The sequence below is a fragment of the Polypterus senegalus genome, chromosome 8 (assembly GCF_016835505.1).
Source record: "Polypterus senegalus isolate Bchr_013 chromosome 8, ASM1683550v1, whole genome shotgun sequence".
NCBI classification, from domain to species: Eukaryota; Metazoa; Chordata; class Cladistia; order Polypteriformes; family Polypteridae; genus Polypterus; species Polypterus senegalus.
The window spans coordinates 95,240,872-95,265,685 of record NC_053161.1 but is presented as its reverse complement, the minus strand read 5'-3'; the positions used below and the strand labels follow the sequence as shown (position 1 = coordinate 95,265,685).

General features: G+C 37.7%; 1 protein-coding gene across 4 annotated transcripts in view; it reads left to right on the top strand.

Moving 5' to 3' along the window:
• LOC120534138 (voltage-dependent calcium channel subunit alpha-2/delta-1) overlaps positions 1-24,814 on the top strand; it is a 690,895-nt gene that overhangs the window by 527,453 nt on the left and 138,628 nt on the right. For all 4 annotated transcript variants that reach the window (XM_039761461.1, XM_039761460.1, XM_039761459.1 and 1 more), the window contains exons 11-14: positions 3,313-3,471; positions 4,010-4,114; positions 12,068-12,146; positions 16,209-16,258. In XM_039761461.1, coding sequence (XP_039617395.1) covers positions 3,313-3,471; positions 4,010-4,114; positions 12,068-12,146; positions 16,209-16,258 — 393 coding nt within the window. The remainder of the gene's footprint in view (positions 1-3,312; positions 3,472-4,009; positions 4,115-12,067; positions 12,147-16,208; positions 16,259-24,814) is intronic.

Here is a 24,814-nt window from a genome sequence, read left to right as displayed (position 1 = left end):
CCAAAATTGTCCATAACAGCAGAACAATGTTTTTCACTCATACATACATTATATTGCACTTGTCCCTTATCTAATGTTAACTTAGAATGAAGGTGCACTCGGTCAGATTGACCACTTCGCAGTATTCAGCATGGTGATGGATGAAGGATAGAAACTGTTTCTCAGTCTATTTGTCTTAGTCTTTATGGATCTGAAACGTCTGCCTGAAGGCAGGTGCTCAAACAATGCATGTCCTGGGTGTGATGGGTCCTGCAGAATTTTCTTGGTGTTCCTGAGACAACAGGAACTATGTAGTTCTTCTAGTGATGGAAGACGACAGCCAACTATCTGCTGGGTGACCTTAATGACCCTGTGGAGCTCTTTCTTCTGTGGTACTGTGCAGCTGGAAAACCAGGATTCACTCTACTGTGCAGCGGTAAAAGGACACCAGCAGTTTCTCATGGATGTTGTTCTTTCTGAGCACCCTCAGGAAGTAGAGTCTCTTTTGGGCCTTCTTCACTACCTCAGCAGTGTGTGTTTCTGCAAGGCTTAGTATTGCTGAACAGCTAGATGAAGGCTTCAGGATTGGCATTAGTAGGCACAACGAAGAGGTGACCAAAATCAACTCATCCTGTCCAGAATAATAGAAGAGATATACTCTATATGTGTTTGTGGTTAGCAGAATAGTGGTGTGCCTTGATTTTGGTTACATAAAGTACAGAAAGAAAGGTTGGGAACCACAGCTCTAGACAATAGCTGTAATAGTATGTAGGTACATTTTTGGTAGGCTTAGTGAAATGACTCTATTTAATAAGAAAATAATTTAGAAATTTTCAGGACTGAAGGAAAGGAGGATAAAATTTATATTCAAGGAAATATAGATTTCCTGATTGAAAAGGCAGAATAAGATTTAGGCTGGGGTTGTTCTATGGGTGTAGTACAAGACAGGTTGGGGGGGCTTATGTTTTAAGATGTGGGAGTCTATGACTCTTACAATGTGAATTTGTGCCCAGGTGAGGTAGGCCGGTCAAACGTGTATAGTACTGGGCAGACTTGCAGCAAGTGTAGAATAAAATCGGGATGGGAAAGACTCTATGGGTGTGGTAAATTAGATGCAAGACTTAAGAAAAATCAGAGGACTAGTGATGGTATGATGTGCATTCTGTTAGCAGAGGCAGAATAAGATTTGGATTCTACTTGCTATAGATGTGTTATTTAACAGAGAGAAGTCCACATGATTGGAAGGTTACGGAAGTAGGGATGTGGACATTATGGTGTGTGTTTTGGCAGAATGGGGAACTGGGCAAGTTGGCAGCAGACTGGACAATTTACAGACGGGTGTAGTATAAAATCTGGTTGGCAGGTGCACCTGTTCCTTTTCAAATCTATAGGGCAAGTTATGGGAAGAATAAGGGGACTGTGGATATCACAGAATAAAGTATTTGAGCACAATAGAAATGGGAAAACTAACATCTGTTTGGGCAGCATTTTATTCTGGATGCGTCTTTTGGGTCTGGTACTGGTCAGGCCAACATATGGTTTGACACTTTGATGAGGACCACAAGAGCATGTGGATTGACCAATTACAGTAGATAGATATGAAAGGCGTTGTATAATAGATAAAAAAAATAAAAAAATGTACATGAGAGATTTTCTCTTCCATACTAATTTTTTATTCATTCACATGATATGATTCCTTTAAAAGTGATTTTAATTATTTAACATTGGCCTAGCTTTGACCCAACCTCCACCAAAATATAACCCCGTTATCCACCAACTTTTATCCATTATGATTTGTATTATTGCAGTTTACTAAGCTGTCTTTTGCTGGCTCTCAAAACTGCCGAACAGTGTGATTTTGGTCAGGTGAAACTGATGGCATAAACATAGCATTTGAAGATAACTTATTATAGTGTCTTTTAAGTATTTCATCATGATTGCCCTGAAAATATCTAGGTAATGTTGGCCTAGATTTCTTCAACCAAGAGGCAATGGTTTCATATTTAAAGGATCTAACTGACACCACTGGCTAAAAATTGTGCCGCAGATCTTTACATGGATATGTAATTTCCATGTTTAGATTATTCTGTGTCAATGTTATTTTTGATCACTTCAACACATTGCTATCATTTATTACTTGGCTGATGCCTTTATTAAATGCACCTTACAGCGTTTGAGATATAATTGGTTACATTTCTTTTGTTTTTCTGATTGGCGCATAGGCAGGTCATGTGACTTGTTCATGGTCATACAGTGCAAGTAGCAGGATTTGAACCCACAACCTCAGAGTTTGAAGTCCAGTGTCTTACCACCACACTACCAGCTTCAGAAAACAAGGAAACCCTGCTACTGCTCAGTTTTCCTATTTTTAGCTGTGCACTGGACCATATAAATCGCTATATAACTAAACTTCCATGATTATATATAATCAAGCACAACAGAATACATTGAACATAAACTTTAGAGTAATGCTTCATATATAATAAAGAGGAGATCTAAATATCATATAAAAACAATTAAACAATAAAATACTTTACATCCAACACAAAAAAGTACCATTTAGCTCTGTTGGTTTCTGTTTTGATCCTAAGTGGGAGGAATCCATGCTTCATTGAAGATTATTAAACAATCAACAAGATCCCCAAGAAAGAAAAGTTACAGCTCACCAGTTCACACAGCCCAGGGAATGCATCATCTTCTGGAAAGATCCGAAAGTTCTGTCCATACTTGCTTCCTCAATGTGCAAATGTAAATTATATCCCAACTCAAACTACTTTCTTCCTAGGGTTCCTGAAATGCTTTCCTTTTTTGCATTCAGTCTTACTTCTGCACAATCCATGTAATTACTTGTTCAGTTCAACTCAAGTGGCTTTATTGTCATACCATTCATACACAGTATTTCAGTATACAGTGGCAATGTTCCCCAAAACCTTGTCCCTCACCTTTTTAAGTTGGGACAATCTCCCTCTCAATTCTGGAAATATGGTGGCCCCGAAAAGACTCACTTCTAGGCTCCTGTTTATCTATTAAATTTCTGAAACACTGTTCACATTAGGTTTAAGTTTAAACAGGAAGTACTGAAGAAAACAAAAGCCAATTTAACACCTTTTGATAGTCGATACGTAGTTCATTACAGATTCTGTTGTGGTAGGCAGCATGACCTTGACTTCAATGAATGGATGGATGGATAGCAACATATCAGTATATGCTTAATTCAACAGTCCTTTCAGGTAAAAAAGATAGCAATTGAGTTTTAAGCATTTAAAGAATACTAAGTGATGGGTTTATTTGAATCCAAACTGATTATTTTGTTGTTTTTTTTCTTTCTTGCAGTTCAATGCTGATGCAAAGAATGTCAGCTGCTTTAACCATCTTGTGCAAGCCAATGTTCGCAATAAAAAAGTCTTAAAGGATGCCATTCAGGACATTTCAGCAAAAGGAATCACAGATTATAAAAAGGGCTTTCGATTTGCCTTCGAGCAGCTATCAAACGTAAGAGTTTTCTGTTCTCTTTTGTCAATTTTGTTATTTATTGTCTCTTAAAATGTACCAAACACACAAAAAGATGTAACAAAGCAAAAAAATAGTTGCAGCTTTGCAGTGTTCTCATCCTTCTGCCTGAATTATATCTATACTTGCACTTTTCTGAAGTCTCATTTTAAAACATCTCCTTGATGTTTTTAATATTTTAGTTATTAATCTTTAATGTACATATTTTTAGTGTGTGTTGGAAATTTTCTGTTTATAATTAATCTTTTATGATTTCTATATCACATTTCCTTATTATATTCTTCTTTGCATGCAAATACTTTATGATCTAATAAATGATAGAATCCTGTAAATGTCTGGTTAAAATCTAAACTGACAAATAGTGACATCTCCTGGACAGAAATGTTATTTCAACTTCAAACTGTGTGATGTAGTACCACCTACTGGAAAGAAATATTATTTCACTTAAGTGAGATTTTAACAGGGGGCTGGATTGACAAAGCATATATAAAGTATTACACTTTTTCATTTTTTTCTTCAGTATAATGTGTCTCGAGCAAACTGTAATAAGATCATAATGTTATTTACTGATGGAGGAGAAGAGAAGGCACAAGAGATATTTGAAAAATACAATCCAGATAAAAAAGTAAGTACAGTTTTGTTTTGTTTTTTTTTTCACTCCATCATTTATTTTCACAGGTCTTAAATTCTGAGGATCAGCTCCATACAGACATTATTATGTATTGTTTTATAATGAATGTAGCAATAGATTTTTATATAAAATAGGAATATATTACTTTAGCTATCTTACATGACATTTTGGGAAAAATTGTGAAAATATAAAAGATGAATACATTTTCAATCAGTTTTAATTAGCCTGCCTGCCTTCAGTATGATGTGCACTGCTCACAAGTCTTTAAAACAGAGGTTGCCTAATATTTACACAAATGAACAATCTAATTCTCTTTTGTAACAAGAAAAATAACTTTACTAATTTTAATGTTATTCACTGTAAGATATGCAAGTTAATGGTGTGAGAATACTTTTAATCTTTGCAGCCTGCAGACAGCAAAGATCATAGTCACTAAAGCAAAAAATAGCCGTAGGAAGCATGCCTTTATATGTCTGAGAGACAGAGGTCAATCTAAAAGTTATTATCATAACTATTATTGATTCTGTTTATTCTCATTTGGAAGAACTGATTTTTAAATATTAAAGGAAACTGTGATTTTTGGAAGGAAACTAGACAAGTGTTGTATGTAAAACAAATATTTCTTAAAATCAGGATGGAATTAGACATAAATAATACTGAGCATTTTGGCATTTTTCTTGAAGTGTGAGATAGAAAATAAAATAAATTAGTATTTAATTGCTTGAACATAATGCTAGTTAGCTATTTGCTTGTATTTAATTAGCTTTCATTATTTGTCAAGTTACAACAAGCACCAAATTACAGGTAAATTGAAGTTAATAAAGGTTAATTTAACTTGAAACTGCACACCACCTGAGTATTCAGTGATAAATCAATCTGCCATTCATCGTTGTAGAGTAAACCAAAACATTAAAGCTGTAAGTAGTAGACCAATGTGTCCTCACTTTTTCATTTGTACGAAAGCAATATAGTGGATTTTTGTATATGTTTATGTGGCATTTGCTCTAGCTCTAGTGTCCTTGAAGTGTACTAATGAATGTGTTTCCTTAAGCAAACTTCTCAACATTCCCAACCAATATATATAATATACTAATATACTATATATATATAACCTATATATATATATAGTAGATACATAGTGTAAAAGGAAACAAGAACACACATAAAAGGTTATGGCACCCTCAGGCAAACCCGATATGTGGGCCAAAATAACACGATTTAACAGGTGACATGAGGAACATCTTCACAGATGCAAAAATAACATTAGACTGGAAAAATATGACAGTGGTACAAGTTATGGAGTCGGTAAGGTGGAAGGGGCAGATCCTGGAGTTCCCAGATCCAAAACTGATGTCATGTGATGGGAAGATGTTGGTTTCTAGATCTGCAGAGGGAAGCCTTAAACCTTTTTTGTGGATGCTTTTTGACTTACCACCCATTATTGAACCTGTTTAATCCACATCCACACTCATTTACATGGAGTTACAAACATCTTTGGGATGTATAGTACTGAGCAGAGCACCACAAAAAAAAATCATGCAGACACAGAAAAGGAAAGCAATGAGACTGTGTGTGTGTGTGTGTGTATATATATATATATATATATATACTGTATATACTGCTCACAAAAATTAAAGGAACATTTTTTTATTGGGCCTGGCATGAAATCAATTAAACCTGTCTGATAATTTTCTGGTTGGTTAAGCAGCTGGGGTCATTGTTAATCACTTTCAGCTGTATTGGTGTTCATGGACTTAACGACAGGTGCACTAAAGTGGCAACAATTAGAAAACCCTCAAAACAGGACTGGTTTTACATGTGGAGGTCATTTCAAGTTTCTCCCTCTTGATCTTTTTTGGCTGGTTTTCCACTCGTGCTAGTTTTGGCTTGAGTAATTATCTCTACTGGCAGTATGAGGCGATTCCTTAACCCTACAGAAGTTGCACAGGTTGTCCAACTTCTCCAGGATGGCACATCCACACGTGCTGCAGCAAGAAGGTTTAATGTGTCTCCCAGCACAATCTCCAGAACATGGAAGAGATTTCAGGAGACTGGCTGTTATTCTTAGAGAGCTGGACAGGGCCGTAGAAGGTCCTCAACCCATCAGCAGGACCGATACCTGCTCCTTTGTGCAAGGCAGAACAGGCTGAGCACTGCTCGTGCCCTACAGAATGACCTCCAGAGGGCCACTGGTGTGAATGTCTCTACCCAAACAATCAGGAACAGACTTCATGAAGATGGCCTGAGGGCCCGAAGTCCTGTAGTGGGCCCTGTGCTCACTGCCCAGCACCGTGGAGCTCGACTGGCATTTGCTCAAGAACACCAGAATTGGCAAGTCTGCCACTGGCGCCTGTACTTTTACAGACAAGAGCAGGTTCACCCTGAGCAGCTGTGATAGACGTGAAAGAGTCTGGAGAAGACAAGGAGAACGATATGCTGCCTGCAACGTCGTTCAACATGACAGGTTTGGTGGTGGGTCAGTGATGGTCTGGGGAGGCATATCCATGGAGGATTGCACAGACATCTACTGCATAGGAAATGGTGCTCCGACTGCCATAAGGTATCGAGATGAAATCCTTGAACCCATTGTCAGACCCTACGCTGGTGCAGTAGGTCCTGGTTTCCTCCTAATGCACGACAATGCCTGGCCTCATGTGGCAAGAGTATGCAGGCAGTACCTGGAGGATGAAGGAATTGAAACAATTGAATGGCCTTCATGATCCCCTGACTTAAACCCAATAGAACATCTGTGGGACATTATGTTTCAGTCCATTAGGCACCACCAGGTTGCTCCTCAGACTGTACAACAGCTCAGGCCACAAGACACCATCCGTCGTCTCATTAGGAGCATGCCCCGACGTTGTCAAGCATGCATACAAGCTCGTGGGGGCCACACAAGATACTGAAAAGCATTTTGAGTAGCAGAAATTAAGTTTTTGAAAAAATGGACTAGCCTGCCACATCTTCATTTCACTCTGATTTTAGGGTGTCTACACAATTGAGCCCTCTGTAGGCAGAAAACTTTTATTTCCATTAAAAGACTTGGCATCCTTTTGTTCCTAAGACATTGCCCTGTCGTTATTTGTATAGATATCCAACTTCATATTGAGATCTGATGTATCTAATGTGTTTCTTTAAAGTGTTCCTTTAATTTTTGTGAGCAGTATATATTATCAACCTACAGAGGGCTGAATTCAAAGACACCCTGAAAATCTAAGAGAAAAAATGATGCAGCAGACTAGTCCATTTTGCCAAAATTTAATTGCAGCAACTCAAAATCATACTCTGTAGTTGTATGGCCCCCACATGCTTGTATGCATGCCTGACAACGTCCGGGCATGCTCCTAATGAGATGATGGATTGTGTCCTGGGGAATCTCCTCCCAGATCTGGACCAGGGAATCACTGAGCTCCTAGACAGTCCATCCATCCATCCATTTTCTAACCCGCTGAATCCGAATACAGGGTCACGGGGGTCTGCTGGAGCCAATCCCAGCCAACACAGGGCACAAGGCAGGGAACCAATCCTGGGCAGGGTGCCAACCCACCGCAGGACACACACACAAACACACCCACACACCAAGCACACACTAGGGCCAATTTAGAATCGCCAATCCACCTAACCTGCATGTCTTTTGGATTGTGGGAGGAAACCGGAGCGCCCGGAGGAAACCCACGCAGACACGGGGAGAACATGCAAACTCCACGCAGGGAGGACCCGGGAAGCGAACCCGGGTCTCCTAACTGCGAGGCAGCAGCGCTACCACTGCGCCACCGTGCCGCCCTCCTAGACAGTCTGAGGTGCAATGTGGTGGCGTCAGATGGACCGACACATAATGTCCCAGAGGTGTTCTATTGGATTTAGGCCAGGCAAGCTTAGGGGCCTCAATTCCGTCATCCTCCAGGAACTGCCTGCATACGCTCACCACATGAGGCCAGGTATTGTTGTGCACCAGGAGGGCCCAAGGATTTCATCCCTATACCTAATGGCAGTCAAGGTGGCGTTGTCTAGCCTGTAGAGTTCTGTGCGTCTCTCTATGGATATGCCCCCCCCAGGCCATCACTGACCCACCACCAAACCAGTCATGCTGAATGATGTTACAGGCAGCATAATGTTCTCCACGGCTTCTCCAGACCCTTTCACGTCTCTCACATGTGCTCAGTGTGAACCTTCTCTCATCTTTGAAAAGCACAGGGCACCAGTGGTGGACCTGCCAATTCTGGTATTCTACGGAAAATGCTAATCAAGCTCCATGGTGCTGGGCATTGAGCCCAGGACCCACTAGAGGACATTGGGTCCACAGGCCACCCTCATGAAGTCTGTTTCTGATTGTTTGGTCAGAGAAATTCACACCAGTGGCCTGCTGGAGGTCATTTTGTAGGGCTCTGGCAGTGCTCATCCTGTTCCTCCTTGCCCAAAGGAGCAGATACCGGTCTTGCTGATGGGTTAAGGGCCTTCTGTGGCCCTGTCCAGCTCTCCTAGAGTAACTGCATGTCTCCTGGAATCTCCTCCATGCCCTTGAGACTGCTGGGAGACACAGCAAGCCTTCTGGCAATGGCACATATTGATGTGCCATCCTGGAGAAGTTGCACTACCTGTGCAAACTCTGTAGGGTCCAGGTATCACCTCTTGCTACCAGTAGTGACACTGACCGAAGCCAAATGCAAAACTAGTGAAAAAGCAGTCGGAAAAGATGAGGAGGGAAAAATGACAGTGGCCTCCACCTGTTAAACTATTCCTGTTTTGGGGGTTGTCTCATTGTTGCCCCTCTAGTGCACCTGTTGTTAAGTCCATAAACACCAAAGCAGCTGAAGCTGATTAACAACCTCCTCTGCTACTTAACTGACCAGATCAATATCCCAGAAGTTTCATTGATTTAATGCTACACTCTGATTAAAAAGTTTTTCTTAAATTTTTTTTGAGCAGTATATATAATATGTACGTGTGTGTGTGTGTGTGTGTGTGTCTGTACTGTGTATTGCCTCAGATGTTTCTAAAGACAGAGCACTTGATAATTATGTGTGAATATTACATATATAAATATAGAATATAGTAAACACACTAAAGAAAAAAAGAAATTGCAGGAATCTGAACTCTTCCCTCAAATTTTTACTTTCATGCTCCAGACACTCCTTAGAATGACATTGGAACATACTTCTAATCTTCATTGTGCCGGTAGTCCGCCAATATCCAATTTCCCTGCATAGCTAGTTTGTCTAGAAAATGTGTTTTTTTTATGCATTTGAAAGTAGGCAGAGAGTATCTGATTAAAATGTGCCAGCTAATGACTCAAATGTTGTTTGGTACATGCGTACAAATCAGATTGCCCTCTCCATTAAAACAGACTCCTAATATAACTAATCGGCTTACTTTGTCATCGACATCCATCAAGGGTACTGCTTCTATTGCATTAAGCTAAGGTGACTTTCAGGGAGAAGTAAAATGAAAGCTATCTTACAGTTAGAACGAAAAAAAGTAGCATATTTCATCTGACTGTTTCTCTGAAAGGAAAAAAGTCACTTTTTATTTTAAGTATGCCCAGCCCATACTCTTACATTAGTTCATCTGTTCATTATGCTGATCTACATCACTGTGCGTCTTTCATACACTGCAGTGTGTGCCTTATGTGACATTACTCTTAGTAATAATAGTTGTAGTTGTAGTGTGACTTGTGGATCACATCCTCACAGTCAGACTCTTGTTGTATGCCAAATACAAATATAAAGTCATTGTTTTTTTTATGTTATCACACTACGTGTACGGAGAAAATAGTTATAACATCTTTGATCCATTCTAAACTGTGGTATTCTGTAAATGACTAACAGCACTGAAACTTCATCCTGATGACTGATAGTCGTGCATTCATACCAGAATTTTAGAAAGAGGATATTATTATTCTGCGGTGGGCTGGCGCCCTGCCCGAGGTTTGTTTCCTGCCTTGTGCCCTGTTTTGGCAGGGCTTGGCTCCAGCAGACCCCCGAGACCCTGTAGTTAGGATATAGTGGGTTGGATAATGGATGGATAGATATTATTATTATTATTATTATTATTATTATTATTTCTACATCATTTACTAAGTTACATTCTTTTCCATGATTGGATTGTAATATTGTACATTTTGCCAGCTATAAGTATATTTGATTAACTTATTTGTATAAATTCCTGAAGCTCTTTTTTTGTTTTATAATCATTTTTGTTCTTTGTTCAAGAGCTTTATGGCAGTGCTTGGCAATAAAATTTACTATGTAAAATTTAAATGATTGACTATATTTAATGATTAAAGTACAGGATGGTGTAGTGGTGCTTCACATTTCAATAGACCTATGCTTAGTTTCAGCACTGGTTGTGATGAATCTGCACATTGTTTCTGTTCCAGTGTTTTCAATCAGTAAGTTGGGTTCCCCCCATATTTTCAAGATGTTCAGGTATGAGTAAGAGTAGGTAGGCTGGAACAGACTGACATTAAGTCTAGGATTGGTCTTTGTTGGGTATGTTTCGACTCTGTACTGCTTTGTCATTGGACTCCGGATTCTGCCTACTATCCAAAAATGTAATGTCAGCTACTTGGATAATCTCTATCTGAAAGGGTGTAAGCATGATTACACTGATTTTATGTCCAGGACTGGTTTGTATTCTGTGCAAATTACAGCCAGGGTAGCCTCCAACCTCCTGTGGATCCAGCATGTCAATATAATTGACACATTGTTGATTCATAATTTTGTAATTTGGTTGTGTACCATACTGAGTTTCAAACCCAGTTTCTCCTTTCCCCGTGCTAGTTGCCTTTGACAAATTATTTGTAATTGTTTTATTGCTCATTAAGCAACAATAGTTTGATTACAAAAGAAAAGCATATACTTTAGTGTGCCCTAACATTATGCCTTTTACCCTCCAACGAAGCTTTTAGAACCTCATAAGGTGAATTGGTTTCAGATGATGAAGCCTTTAGAGTCCTTATTTAGTGTTTGACTGATTTGAAATATCTAGATTTTTACCTTCATGTTTAAGTGGACTCTCATGTTGACTCATGTTTTACCTTCTTCTGTTGCTTTATGTTTTTGGATCTCCAGCCTGCCAGTTATCTTATAAATAATGAAGTATACTAATTTCCTATTTATATACTCTGACCTTTGCATCATTAAAACTCCCACTTCTGCTTCTGTCCATATGTTTCTGCCTGTAATATGCGTCTTACTCATGCAGGCAATGCCGTTTTATTCATTATTTTAATGCATTTCAAATGCAGAGTTAGCTATTTGTACGGTACAATGCAACTCTAGAACATTGTGATGGGTGATCAACATGGTAACACGACTGGCCCTGTGAACACAAATATAATGTATTGTAGAAGCCATAGAGAATACTAGAAATAGTACATTTATGTTATCTATCTATCTATCTATCTATCTATCTATCTATCTATCTATCTATCTATCTATCTATCTATCTATCTATAGGCATTGGTAACTTGGTTATTTTGTTTTCTAATAGTACTATCAGAACAAAACAGATGCTTCATTTTTATATTAGAGACAAAATTAAAAATTGTCTGAAAACTTCTACTTGTCTTAATTAAATGAGTTTCTACAGATTTTGTTACGAACAAAACACAGATTATTATAGTTTGTATTGCTTTTATCCACACACACCTTCTTAAAGGTTTACAAAAATTCAGTACATGGTGTTCATTAAAATCTTTATTGTTGCTGATGCTTTGTAATCACCCTTAACCACAGCTTTGAAATGATGCTCCCATTAACGATATTCTGATTATTAGTTTTAATTAGTATTTAAATTTTCAATATAAATATTATTCTGATGGATTGGCTCCAGCAGACCCCCGTGACCCTATTCGGATTCAGCGGGTTAGACAATGGATGGATGGATGGATAACAAATACTTTACAATGTTCAATATTTAAAATATTGTTTTTTTTTTCTGACCTAGGTACGTGTATTCACATTCTCTGTTGGTCAACACAACTATGACAAAGGACCGATTCAGTGGATGGCTTGTGAGAATAAAGGTACTCATCTTCCTGTATTTTACAAGAACTCGTTATTTGCAGGGTGACTCTGTAGTTAGGATACAACAGGTTGGATAATGGATGGATGGATAGTTATTTGCAATAAATATACTGTACTGTATAACATTGGGGAAGTATGATATTATTTCTTTCAAAAATCTTTAGGCAAACAATATATACATGTTCAAGTGATAAAATAAGTATGCCCGCTTTCATGTCTGCTTTTACATATCGGGAGAAGAATAACAATTACGAGGCCACACCAACTCCTAAAATCAGCCAAATCGTATGGTTCAAACAGAGTATAATAAATTGGATTTTGTTATTTATTCAAGAAAAACTAAACAAACATGCAAAAGCCCATGATTGCAAAAAGGAAATGTGTCCTAACTGCTCCTTTTTCATTTAAGAAGGTAATTTGAGTCAGCTACCGCTAATCAAGAGCATTTAATTAATTAATGATTTGGAAGTGTTACCAGCTTTTGGTCGAAGTTAAAATTTAAGGTAACCTTGTCAATGTCAAGGACAAAAGACATTTCCATGGTTTCAGAAAGGTTTTGTTCCTGCTTATTAGTCTAACTGGGATTATAATGAGATTTCCAAAACAAACTGAATTCCATCATTCTGCAAGGAGAAGCAAACGGCAAACACTGAAGACAGTTGCCAATCTTGCCAGGCGTAGTTGCCAAAAAAGTTCACTCAGTGATTACATGGTCTGATGTTCTGAGGAATCTCAAAAACCCCAAAAGTTACAGTCAAGGATCTGTAAGTCTTAACCTAGTACATGTCACTCACTCCTCAAGATTCTACAGCCAGACACAAAGCAGAAGAAGTATGGCTTTAATGAAAGGGAAGCATAAATAAATCTTTTTCTGTAAGAAAAGTGCACGGAACCACATCTTAGCACTGCAAAATTAAATGTAAACCAAAAACAACATTTCTGGAGCAATGAGTCCTGTACAGAAGAGATGAAAATAGAGTTGAATGTGTGTTTTTCACAATGTGTTTTGATGAAAACCAAACACAACTGATAACCACAAGAATCTTATACCAATCGTCAGGTAATGAGGTGGAGGAGTGATAATTTGGAGGTGCCTTATAGCTGGATATCTTCTAAATATTCAGTTCAACATGAACTCATCTTTATTATACAGCTTTCTAGAGACAAATGTGAGGTGATCTGCCTGATAGTAAAAGTTTGATCAAAGCTGGTTTATGGAACAATACAAAGTAGGGTTTCTGAAGAAATCAGAAAATCTACAACTGCATAGTTGAAAAGGAAATGAATCAAGTTTTTGGAATGGCTGACTCGCATCGAGATGTTGTGGCAAAATCTTAAGAGAGCCCTACTTAACGGATCACATTCAAAGAATTCAATAAATTGAAGCAAGAGTTGGACACAATTCGTTCAATATGATGTAAAAGGTTGATAAACAAAACATTTACTCCAATTTCTTACTGCCAAAGGTGATTCTATGAAATGCTGAATCATACATCATGAGAAAGAAATATGTGTTATGTTGTTTGTCAGACAAGGATAAATGTATTAATTTCAGGTGAGGACAAAATGGTTGTTAATCATGTTCTGATGTGAAAAAATGAACAATTGGAAGAGGATGTGCTTAGCTTTTCATTTGACTATATTTAATGATCTAGCCGCTAAAGTATGCAGTACACCCAGGAGTCATTAAAAAAGAAAACATGATTCTGACATTGTATTTTTGCTCTTATTCCAAGCTTTTAACTGCTTTCTGAATGTATATGTTTTGTTTGTAGTAGCGTTTGTTTTCTTTTCAGTATCTATCTACTTATCTATCTGACTACGTGTCCAGTGGGACTGACCAACAAAGTGATGCAATGGCAGTAGTTTTGTGTTGTTACAGATCATAATAGTGAAGTAGGAGCTACTATAAATTATGAAAGAGTCAAATCACAAGTACAAGAAAGAATGAGGAGCTTCAGCAATACTAGAGGACCTTGCACTAGAACGGCGACTTCTGATATGAATGTACTGCTAATTTTTGTAATAAAATATATGAATAGGTACAATTGTATCTTAAGTGCATAACATAGTAAGTGGTGTTCACAAGGGACCAATAAACAGAATAAAATACAATGAAAAGATCATTGCCTAATGATTTAACGCTAGCTAATGCAGGAGTGTAATTAGATGGCTATCTGAGCTATTTGAGATGAGTGTAAAAGTAAGCTGTTACTGGAAATCTGCCTTTAATTTTGGTATTGTCTTTTCTTATCAGCTGTTGTATCTGCTAATTTGCAATTGTCTTAAAAAGTTAGTTCTTGATTTTGTGTATCAGTCCTTGACTGTAACAACTACTGTATGTCACTAATTCCACCAATTACTTGATAGTTGCATTTGAACCTATCATAGGCACTCCTCAATCTGCTCTCACTGACCATTGCATTGCAAATAATGTGTTCACATAGTTAACTTAATGTGACTCGTGGATGTGATGGACAGAAGGTTTCTTCTAAAGTCAGTATCCATTTCATTCTATCTTCAGTACTAAAAAAGCACAACAAAATCAGTCTGAGCTACTGAAACATTAATTTACTTTTATTTCGCTAACGGCTTTACCATATTAATTATTGTGCTAAAAATGATGAGATCTCTTCCATTGTGCAGTGCTTAGCCAGTTTTATATTGTTAGAAGATAAGACCATTCAGTCCGTCAAGCTCATTCGGTTAGCTAGCAGCTAAGTTGTCATAATGCTTCATTCAGATAGTTTTTACAAGTTATTAAGGTTTCCACTTCAACTACATGGTTTAATAGTTTATTTCAGATTCCCAACACCTTTTTTACGAGGACGTCCTTACTCGTTTCCATATTAAATGTACTTCCTGTATTTCTAAGAGATTCTTGAGAGCATTCTGTTTAGTTAGTTAATCTTGCTATATTGTCAACATCTTAAACAACGATCAGTCTGACAATAAAGTACTAGTCTATTAATTCAGTGCAATTTACAATTTATCTTTGCAATATATTGTTGATTCTCTTTTGTTTAATCGTGTTATTTAATTATCATTCTTGTTTATTTTTATTGTTTATTCTTGAGCATAATTGTGCTGGGAGACGTGATTTTGTTCTGCTGTTCACTGTTTATTAGGTTTCTAAATGACAAACAAACATGGCCTTAAACATGTAGGTCTTATTTTATTTGAAAGCATGATCATTTTTCCCCCAAGTTTGATTTTTTGAGATATGTGGTCTCATGTATAAAATCTTGCTTGGATTCCATGCATAAATTTAGCTTGCGCTAGGAAGGTAAAAATGACGTACACACAAAAATTTAATTCAAAAACTCAATTTTTAAAGCCTAAGTTAATGTAAATATGTTATTCAATGAATTTGGTGCATAGTGAAGTAATGGTAGGCATTGCTGTCTATGTTACCCCCAACTGCACTGTGTGGAGTTTGCACCAGGGTCCACATAGGTTTGCACCGGTTTCCTCCCACATTCCAAAGATATAAAGATTAGATAAATCAGTAGGGCTAAAGAGTCCCCTAATTATGTGTTTTTGGTTTGTTTACCCTGCGACAGTCTGTCGTTCTGTTAATAGCACATTTCTCTGCAGTTGATAGTCGATCGCCTTATCAGTGAAGCCTGGTCATTGTATCATGTTGTATAAAATTCTTAGCAGAATTCCTGATAAATTTGCCAGCTTGTGCCCAAATTTGAAATTTCCAGTAAGATGGCTAAGAATTGTTTTACAGTTTATCATTACACCTTGAACTCAGGCAACTGGCTGAGAATTTTCTTTCTTCTCAGTTTATAAAAGATTAAACACATTGTACTTTCTAGTGTAATCACATCACACCTTTTACATAGTAATGGAAGTCTCACCTTCTAACCATCATAACTATAATAGTGCACAACAACTTTCCATGTATTTTGACATTGTTTTTGCTTCTGGGTTTTCATGCTTTCTGGCAAATGTAGGTTAATGTGTTGTGTATATGTGTATGTGTACATATAGTTAGGAATTTGCATAAAGTGAAAGCTATCAATTTAATGTCATTTTTTTCCATTTTTTACTAGGATATTATTATGAAATTCCATCTATTGGAGCAATACGGATCAATACACAGGTGACAATATTTTTCACAACTTTGTTTCAATTGTTTTTGTTTGATAGAAATATGATCAGTGTAGTTTACACAAATGTACATCAGGGCAAAATGTTGAAGACTTGATATTCTCTAACTGTGTATGATGTATTCTTTTTCAGCATTTATACTATTAAAAGCTTGATTTACAGTAGTCTTTACTGTAAGCTGTTATATACATTGGTGTATGGTCTAAAATATATAATAAGCTACAGCCTTTGAAAATAAACAAGGGATTTTTCCAGCTATCGTTAGAACCTAGACACCTGGAGTAAGTTTAAAATTGAGATGCAAGTAACATTTTTCAGTTTCTAACACTACGAAGGACCTTGTACGGTTATAAAACTCCTAACTGACTGATTCAGTTTTAACAAACAGGTAAGAGTGGGAGACTTAGGGCAAGTCATTCTCAAGAGAGCACTTTGGAGGTACCTCTCAGTTCTTCTTGCGCTTCACTGTCAAACTGGCTGTTTCCAATAATTTTGACAAATCTCAAAACATGTCTGAAACCTGAGATAGCTGCTTATCATACAAGGAATTGTAATACAAATGCAAAATCTTGTGGTATGTTATTCATGTATCCATCCATCTACTTTCTGAATCCACTTTTTAAAGGTTTGTGGCAGTCGGAGGCAAACTTGGAAATGTTCAATACAAGGCATGAGCCGCTCATGGATGATATGTCGGCCCATTTCAGGATACTCTTTCACTCTGCTCATGTTCACTTATACTAGGATACTTCAGAGTCACCAGCTAATCCAACAAACATCTTGATGTGGACAGAAACTCCACAATATCATAGAGTACTACATTTTTCAAATTTTTTATAAGCTAATTTTATGTATAAGGAGTGTTCAAAATGCTTTACCTCTCAGCCAAAAAAGGATAATATTAATAATAATTCTTTACATTTATATAGTAAGTGGGGAGCCACTTTAACCACCACTAATGTGTAGCATCCATTTGGATGATACTACTGTAGCCATTTTTGCACACCCCACATTAGCTATTATGTGGTGAAGTGGTCAGAGAGAGAGCCAGTTAGATACAGGGAATGATTAGGGAGCCAAAACGACTAGGCCATGGAGGGCAATTTAGCCTGGACATCTTGAAACCTCCTGGTCTTTACGAAGGATGCCCAGGAGTCCTTTATGACCACAGAGAGTCAGGACCTCAGATTTACATGTCATCCGAAGGATAGTGCAATATTTACAGCACAGTGTTCCCATCCCTACATTGGGTCCATGGGATCCATATCCAGACCCATAGAAAACACTGCCTGCTGGCTTCACCAACACCTCTTTTAGCAGCAACCCAAGCTTTCCTAGGTCGTCTGATATCCAAGTACTGGGTTCAGATGGATGACCTCTTCTGAAGTGCACATGGTATGGCTGCTGGTATATTCTGTGGTGCTGAATTTTTAAGTGTTCAAAAGTTAGATTCTGTGTATAAAAATATGTGAATTGCAGGTTTCCAGAAATTATATTTATAGAATGCCATTTTTGAATTTTTAGCACTAGAAACAATACATTTTCTTTCCTCATCAGTGTTTACCAGGGACAGTCCCCCTTTATATGAGACAATTAAGAGATGGGTTGCATAATTCTGTCATCTGCTGAAGTCAGTCCAAGGTTTAGCTGGCCTTTAATGTCTGTTACAGAAGAACAGGCTGTGTTAAGGGAGAATTGAAGATCGATGGTGCTGGAGATGCCAGACACCATAGTGATTGGTTATAAGTCAGTTGAATGTATTCTTCATGAGCAATTAAACATAAGCAAGGTCTGTGCCTGTTAAGTTCCTAGAATGTTGACTCCTTAAATGAAGCATCGCTGCATCCAGTTGTCCAAGGAGAATAGCAAACTAATTAATTTAGTGTGAGAAAAATGTAAGCAGTTCATAACTAAGGATGAAATTAGGAATGAAATTTGGATAAATCCAAGTCCAAAGAACAATCACAACATTGTAAGCATGGCAGTCCTCCCATGCTTAAGAAATTCAAGGTCAAACACGGTGCCAGCAAGATCATATGCATAGCTAATGCCATTCTTAGTGTCATAGAATAAACCAATGGTGAGTTTTGAAGCTTTAAACTTCTAGTTTTCTGTCCCATTCACCATCAATTAAGACATCGTCTGGAAATGTAGCTATGACAGTGAAAAGACTGCTATATAAACTAAGGATTTACAATTCAGAATTATTAAAGGAAGAAGCTAACCTAGACTTAGAGCCCCTAAGCTGAACCTTAACTAGACATTGTGATGAGCTCAGGGGTACCATAGCAAGCAATTACCCAGGGTACTGTAAAAACAGTCATTAAAAGGCACAAATTAAATGTACTTGAACAGATAACACAAATGCTTTGAACAAAGGAGCAGCTAAAATAATTGGTTGTTAAATACAACAAAGGATAATAACAAAAGACAATTAATTAAAAGGTATCATTTCACCCTACTTTCTCCTGTAAAAGGCAGTTATGTAAGGGAGAACAGATAAAAGAAGACAGCACAAACCACAGATCTTGGATATGATATGTATTTAGTATTGGCTTGAAGGGAAAGTAAGCACAAGTCCCAAGAAAAGATAAGAGTTGATGCCAAAATAAACTTTTATTGTAAGAGGTATTAATTTTTTCTGGAACTGTCAGTTCATTTCTTTTATCATGCAACCACAATATTTTGCCACATTGGTGAGAATGTTATTACAGTACAATTTAAGCGGTTTACTGTATACTAAAGAAATATAAACATTTTAAAATCTAAAATTACATTTATAAATGTGATAGATGTGACAGTATTTATCATATTCTTCTGTTAAAGTCAAACAGAAGAGGACCTTCATGGCATGAAGACAAACTCCAAGGAGGCAAAAAGATAACAAAAGTGGGTCCTGTAAATAACCAAATTCTAAGGTGACAGGTGCACAAAACTATAGGTTCATACGAACTACCCAATTAACAGAACAAAACAATAAATGAACCTCCCCTCTTCAAATCCCAAACTTTGTCTACCAGATGTGATGGCCTGCCCATTTGTTCACCTTCAGGTAAAACACAGACACTTCATTAACCTCTTACTGTATCTCTCTAGACCCAGGCTCCTCTTCTTCTTGCCTGTTGAATGTTTGTCCTGACTGACCTCCTTACTCTATACTCAGTCTGACTCTTGCCATGAGATGTCTTGAAACCTCATCCTGGGGTTCTTTTCAGCTTTGAAATTGCTTTCTAGAAATGGAGTATTCCTATATTTCAGGCACCAGGTTGCAATTTCCTCTTGAGGCTCCTGATTTCCTTATACACCTTATGCTTTCTTTGGCTTTAGAGGTCTAGATCTACCAGGAAATATTTTTGTTCCTTACTCTCCAAAAGTGATAGCATGGTTTCTTGCATTATTAGCCCAAACCCTGTGCCCTAAAACAACAAACAGAAATTACCACCTCTCGAATTCCCATCCTGAACTCAGTATCTCTTTATTGGATAGAAGGCTATACCTCCCAGACAGCCTCTCTGTCAAGTTTATGCTGGTGCTCTTCTCTATGGGCAAAGTCATCCCACACTGGCATCTCCCACTACTGCCAATGTGGCTCAGCTTTATTTTTAGTGGTTTTCTATAAGTCCTAGTCCTGATATGGGCCATTCCCAGGAGTGACCTTGTCTTAGGCAGTGTCTTACCAGTCAGATACCCCCTTACTAACACATAAACACATTTGCTTGCCTTTTTCAACACCTAAAGTTGGCATATTATTGCATAATGTATGTACAATACAATACCACTGGGAAGCCCATCTTGTCGAGTACACCACAACCCCAAAAGTAATGTCTTATTCATAAAAAGGAAAAGTCCCAACAGGAAAAGAAAAAATTTTAGGCCAGGGAAGAGACACACCTTAAAATGGAGACTGGTGTGTCAGCTGAATGCACTGTTTGCCTATTAATATCTTATGCCAGCAAATAATGGACCTGGGTTTTAACCTGATCAGTATGTCAATGGCCACTTTCTAAGACTTCTGTGCCCCAGAATTAAAGTGCACAATGAACCATTCAGTTACTGAAGCTAACACAGGCTACTTTAGGGATGCGTAGCCTTGTGAGTTGTAGAATCTAGGTTGGTTTACATTTAGGGGGTGTTAATTCTTCTTGTCACTTCCTTTCTTGTAAGGCACAACAGAAAATCCCTGGGAATAGATAATACAGTTTTACTGTACAGGTGTATTACATACTTTTTTTGCAGTTTGTTATTATGAAATTATTGGAGTAATCAGGACTGCAGTGTCTTCAGGAGTCACTCAGACACATTTTGATGTTGCTGTTTCCTTGACTCCAGAAATGAGCCTAAGAAGGATAAGTAATAGGTATTTCCCAGCCAGAGAATATGGACCTGGAGTGTGAGCTAAAAACACCTCCCTGCTAAGACATCCTAATCCTTTACTGAAGTTATTGATTTGGCAACGACTAATTTGTCAAATAAAAGGAAATCAGATGCATGATATATCAGCTGTGGTCTCCTATTGAGGTATACAAACATTACAAATACACAGCTTTTACAGTGTGGTAAAGGGTAGTTATTGGGTTTTTAAAATTTTTAATTATTAACTCATTAAAAAAAACTCATGAAAATTCAGCTGTGCAACATTTATATGATAAAGGACAACAGTAGTAACTATAATGCTTATGAATATTTAAAGTCAATAGTTGTCAGATATTTGGCAGAAATTAGAAACACATAAAAGCAGCTACAATAAAACAATGTTAAATGTTAAATATGCAAATATGAATGTTATTCAGATTTTGGCTGATTTACAGTGGATGAATAGACATGACTAACAAAGTTAAATGTAACTTCATACAAGGCTTTGCCACAGGATGTAAAAAATCTGTATAATTTAACAGTTGAAATTTAGGGCTATAACAATTCTGGACTGCAAGAGGACTCATTTCAGTTCATTAAAAGACATATTACATGAGTGATTAAAGACTAGTAGGATGTTCTGCTGTTTGGCATGCCAAGTGGAATACATGTCAAGAAGGAGTGTGCTTAAGCAAGAGGTTTAATGGGTCATCAGAAATGTTGTGTACAGATGTTGGTGCAGTTTACCAGTCTAAGACATATGAATTTCTCCCACTCATGCATCTGTAACAGTTGGCATTGCAAATGAACCCCAAACTTCATCCTGATAACAGGTCCATGATGATTCTTTGGACCAAGTCACACAAACATTAAGAAGTTTTTATTTACAAAGAGAACCATAGACAAGTTACAAATATGAGTAAGTAATGTGGTAGAGAGGAGGACTTTAGGGCCTTTCAAAACTAGACATGGTTTTATTTTAGAATTAAGTAGATAGGAACAGCGAGCTTTGTTGGGGTGAATGGTCTGTTCTTGTCTAAATTGTTATAATGTTCTAATGTTCTAAGTATGAACGTGGATGGTCAAACTACCATTAGGTGGTAAACACCTCTCCAATGCCTGACTCCAGGAAAGGGGCTCCATTTACTATTCTGGGTGAGATTATACTACATTTTTGGAAAGTTTTATTTCTGGATTGTTTAATTTCCTGACTCCTCACCCTATAGTGTTCAACAAGCATTTTGCTACAGGGAGTCTTTCACCTTTACTTTAACAGGCTTCACTTGCTGACTCCAAATCTGAAAAAGTTTTTGTCCAGCACGTCCCATTTTTTAGTTATGATGTTCCAGGTCTTGGACAACTAGGGTGACTGGACAGTAAAAGTGGATAACCATTTTGATAAATACCGGTAATTCCACTAGGGATGACATTGACATAAAAGACTTTGCTACACGTTACTAACAGCTGTGAGTTGTTTACCTTGTCATTATTTTTATTTAAAAAGTATTAATTTTTAATTAGCAGAAAAAATATTTGTTACTGATAACCAGGGGCCTCATGTATAAACGGTGCGTACGCACAGAAATGTTGCGTAAGAACTTTTCCACGTTCAAATCGCGATGTATAAAACCTACACTTGGCGTAAAGCCACGCACTTTTCCACGGTACCTCATACTCTGTCGTACGCAAGTTCTCTGCTCGGTTTTGCAGACTGGCGGCACCCAGCGTCAAAGCAATGGTACAGTTCCTGTCTGATTACTCATTATTTTCATGATGCGGCTTTATAAATACACCGAAACTAACCGCATATTGTTTATTAGTGTAATGCATCTGATTGTAATTAACTCGTAACAATATAATGGTCCAGGGAACAGCCATAGTATTCCAAATACCATAACTGCTTTAGCGTTGATACTCTCACTGCACCTTCCTCTTCTTATTATTTTTCTTCTTCTTCTTTCAGCTCCTCCTGTTAGGAGTTGCCACAGCAGATCATCTTTTTCCATATTACTCTCACTGCACCACGCGGAGTATTTATATCACTGTATCTGAGTGTGAATCACAGCAGCAGCTGATCAGAAAGAGAATTATCGGTATACAGCTTTAAGGACACACTGTCTCAGCCACGGGAAAACGTTTTAAAGCCTTTCCTGTACAGACCTCTCGGTTCGGAAACAGTTTAATCCCAAGAACTTTAAAAGCAGTCAATCAAGTGCTCCTTGTAGAACTGTTTGTACTTATAAGTACAATCACCTCACTGTAAACTTGCACTACAGTTATAATATCGCACAACCTGAGCCACTTTATAAAGCACGTATTTACATATGATGACGATATCATTTTTAAGGTGAAATGCAGCAAAATATGTTTATTAAATTATACAGAAAAACTTTAACTTCATTTAAATAATCTATATTCTTCACTGGGAGTGTCGTTAAGGATAGAATAATTAAACATGTACTACGAAGATATTTCAATGTTCTTTAAACGTTTTGAAGAATTGGTGCTAAGCTTACAGATGGCTTAACTTCTATTACAGAGCTGATTGTGTGGCGATCGGTTACTTGGGGAAAGAAAAGCACTGACTGCAGTGATGGCTACGCCAATATATATTTAATATAAAACAGAAAGATAAAATAACAACACAGCAAAAAATGCAGCGACAAATTTCAGCAAAAGTTAAATGCTTGTGTCATGAGCACAAGGCGGCTATGCAGTGTCTGCAACGGACGTGGCCATCCACCGTGCATGACATTGGCGGGCGAAGGAGCCACCGATTCTTCCTCTGCCCAGTGCCACCACAAGCCTAGAGCCGCCCCTGAGTACTGCTGCAATAAATTATTTCATTGAAGTGAAACACGTTTAATAACGTGCTTTAACTCCTATCATCATGAAAATGACATCACGTATACATCTCAGTATTTTAGTTATTCAGAGAGATGTAATATCACGAATGTAGTGGACTCTGTGTCCAGTTGGAGGAAGAGAGCCGGTTTAAAAAGCAAGTAGTGATTCACACACATAGAGCACATAGAAGATCAAATACAAAACAAAGCATTTAACGTGCTACTTTAATTACGATGTGATTTGAGAAACTGGTTAATTAAACAATTTTAAGATGAATTTTATGATGTTCTACTTTAATGACAAAATAAACTACGTGATTAAAGTGGAAATGTCGAGATTGAAGTTGGCATTTCGTGCTTTTTCCCCACCGTGTGCCTTTTTTCTCTGTACCCTAATAAACTTTCATATGACACACAGACAGTGGGCTACAACTCGGCTTTTCACGGCGACTTTGATATGTGACTTCTTTTTTATTTCCGACACTGTATGATTTTGTGAACGTGAGCTTTCAAGTTTCTCCAACACGCTATGTCACTCGATCAACTTCCTTTTGTTGATTATACCACGGTTTATTTGAACAAATAGTATGTTTTTCCTTTGCCTCCACTTGGTATTCGCTGAAATTCTTATATTTCCCCCGTGCTTTTCACAGAAGGCTGCGCTTAAGGGCGATTTATATTGATTTGCATATTCAAAGAGGCGTAATTCTGGGAGGAGTTGGGGCGTTACATAAAGCACGTGCACGAGCGTTAGTTTTCACGCTGATCGGGATTTATGTAGTGGAAGAACGTGAAATTGGAGTACGCACAGATTCCTGCATCTGGATTTTTCTGTGCGTAAGGACATTTCGGCTTTTGTGCTTACGCCATGTTATAGTGCGAGTTCTACGCACTGCGTTATACATGAGGCTCCAGGTCTTATATGACTCTAAAGCATAATGACAAAACTCAGAAATGATGGTGCAGTAGGTAGAGGTTTTACTGTTAAACATAACATTGCATTTCAGGGCATTTTGTTAATTAGATTCGCCATTACTTTGAAAATTTTGTCAAGACAGTGGACAGAAAAGGTGATGCTTTTCAGCATTTAAGAAATAAGTTTGGTCTCGAGAAAAATGAAGCCAAAATTAAGGAAGGTGTTTTTGTTGTTCCTGAAATCCGTGAACTGATGCTTGATGATGACTTCAAAAGGAAACAAAGCCAACTGAATCGGCAGCATAGGAAGCATTCGTGTGGGTTGTCCAAAATTTTCTTAGCAGTCACAAAGCAGAGAATAATGTTGAACTTGTGCAGAACCTGCTGTAATCGTATCAGCTTATGGGAGCCAGAATGTCACTGAAGATGCATTT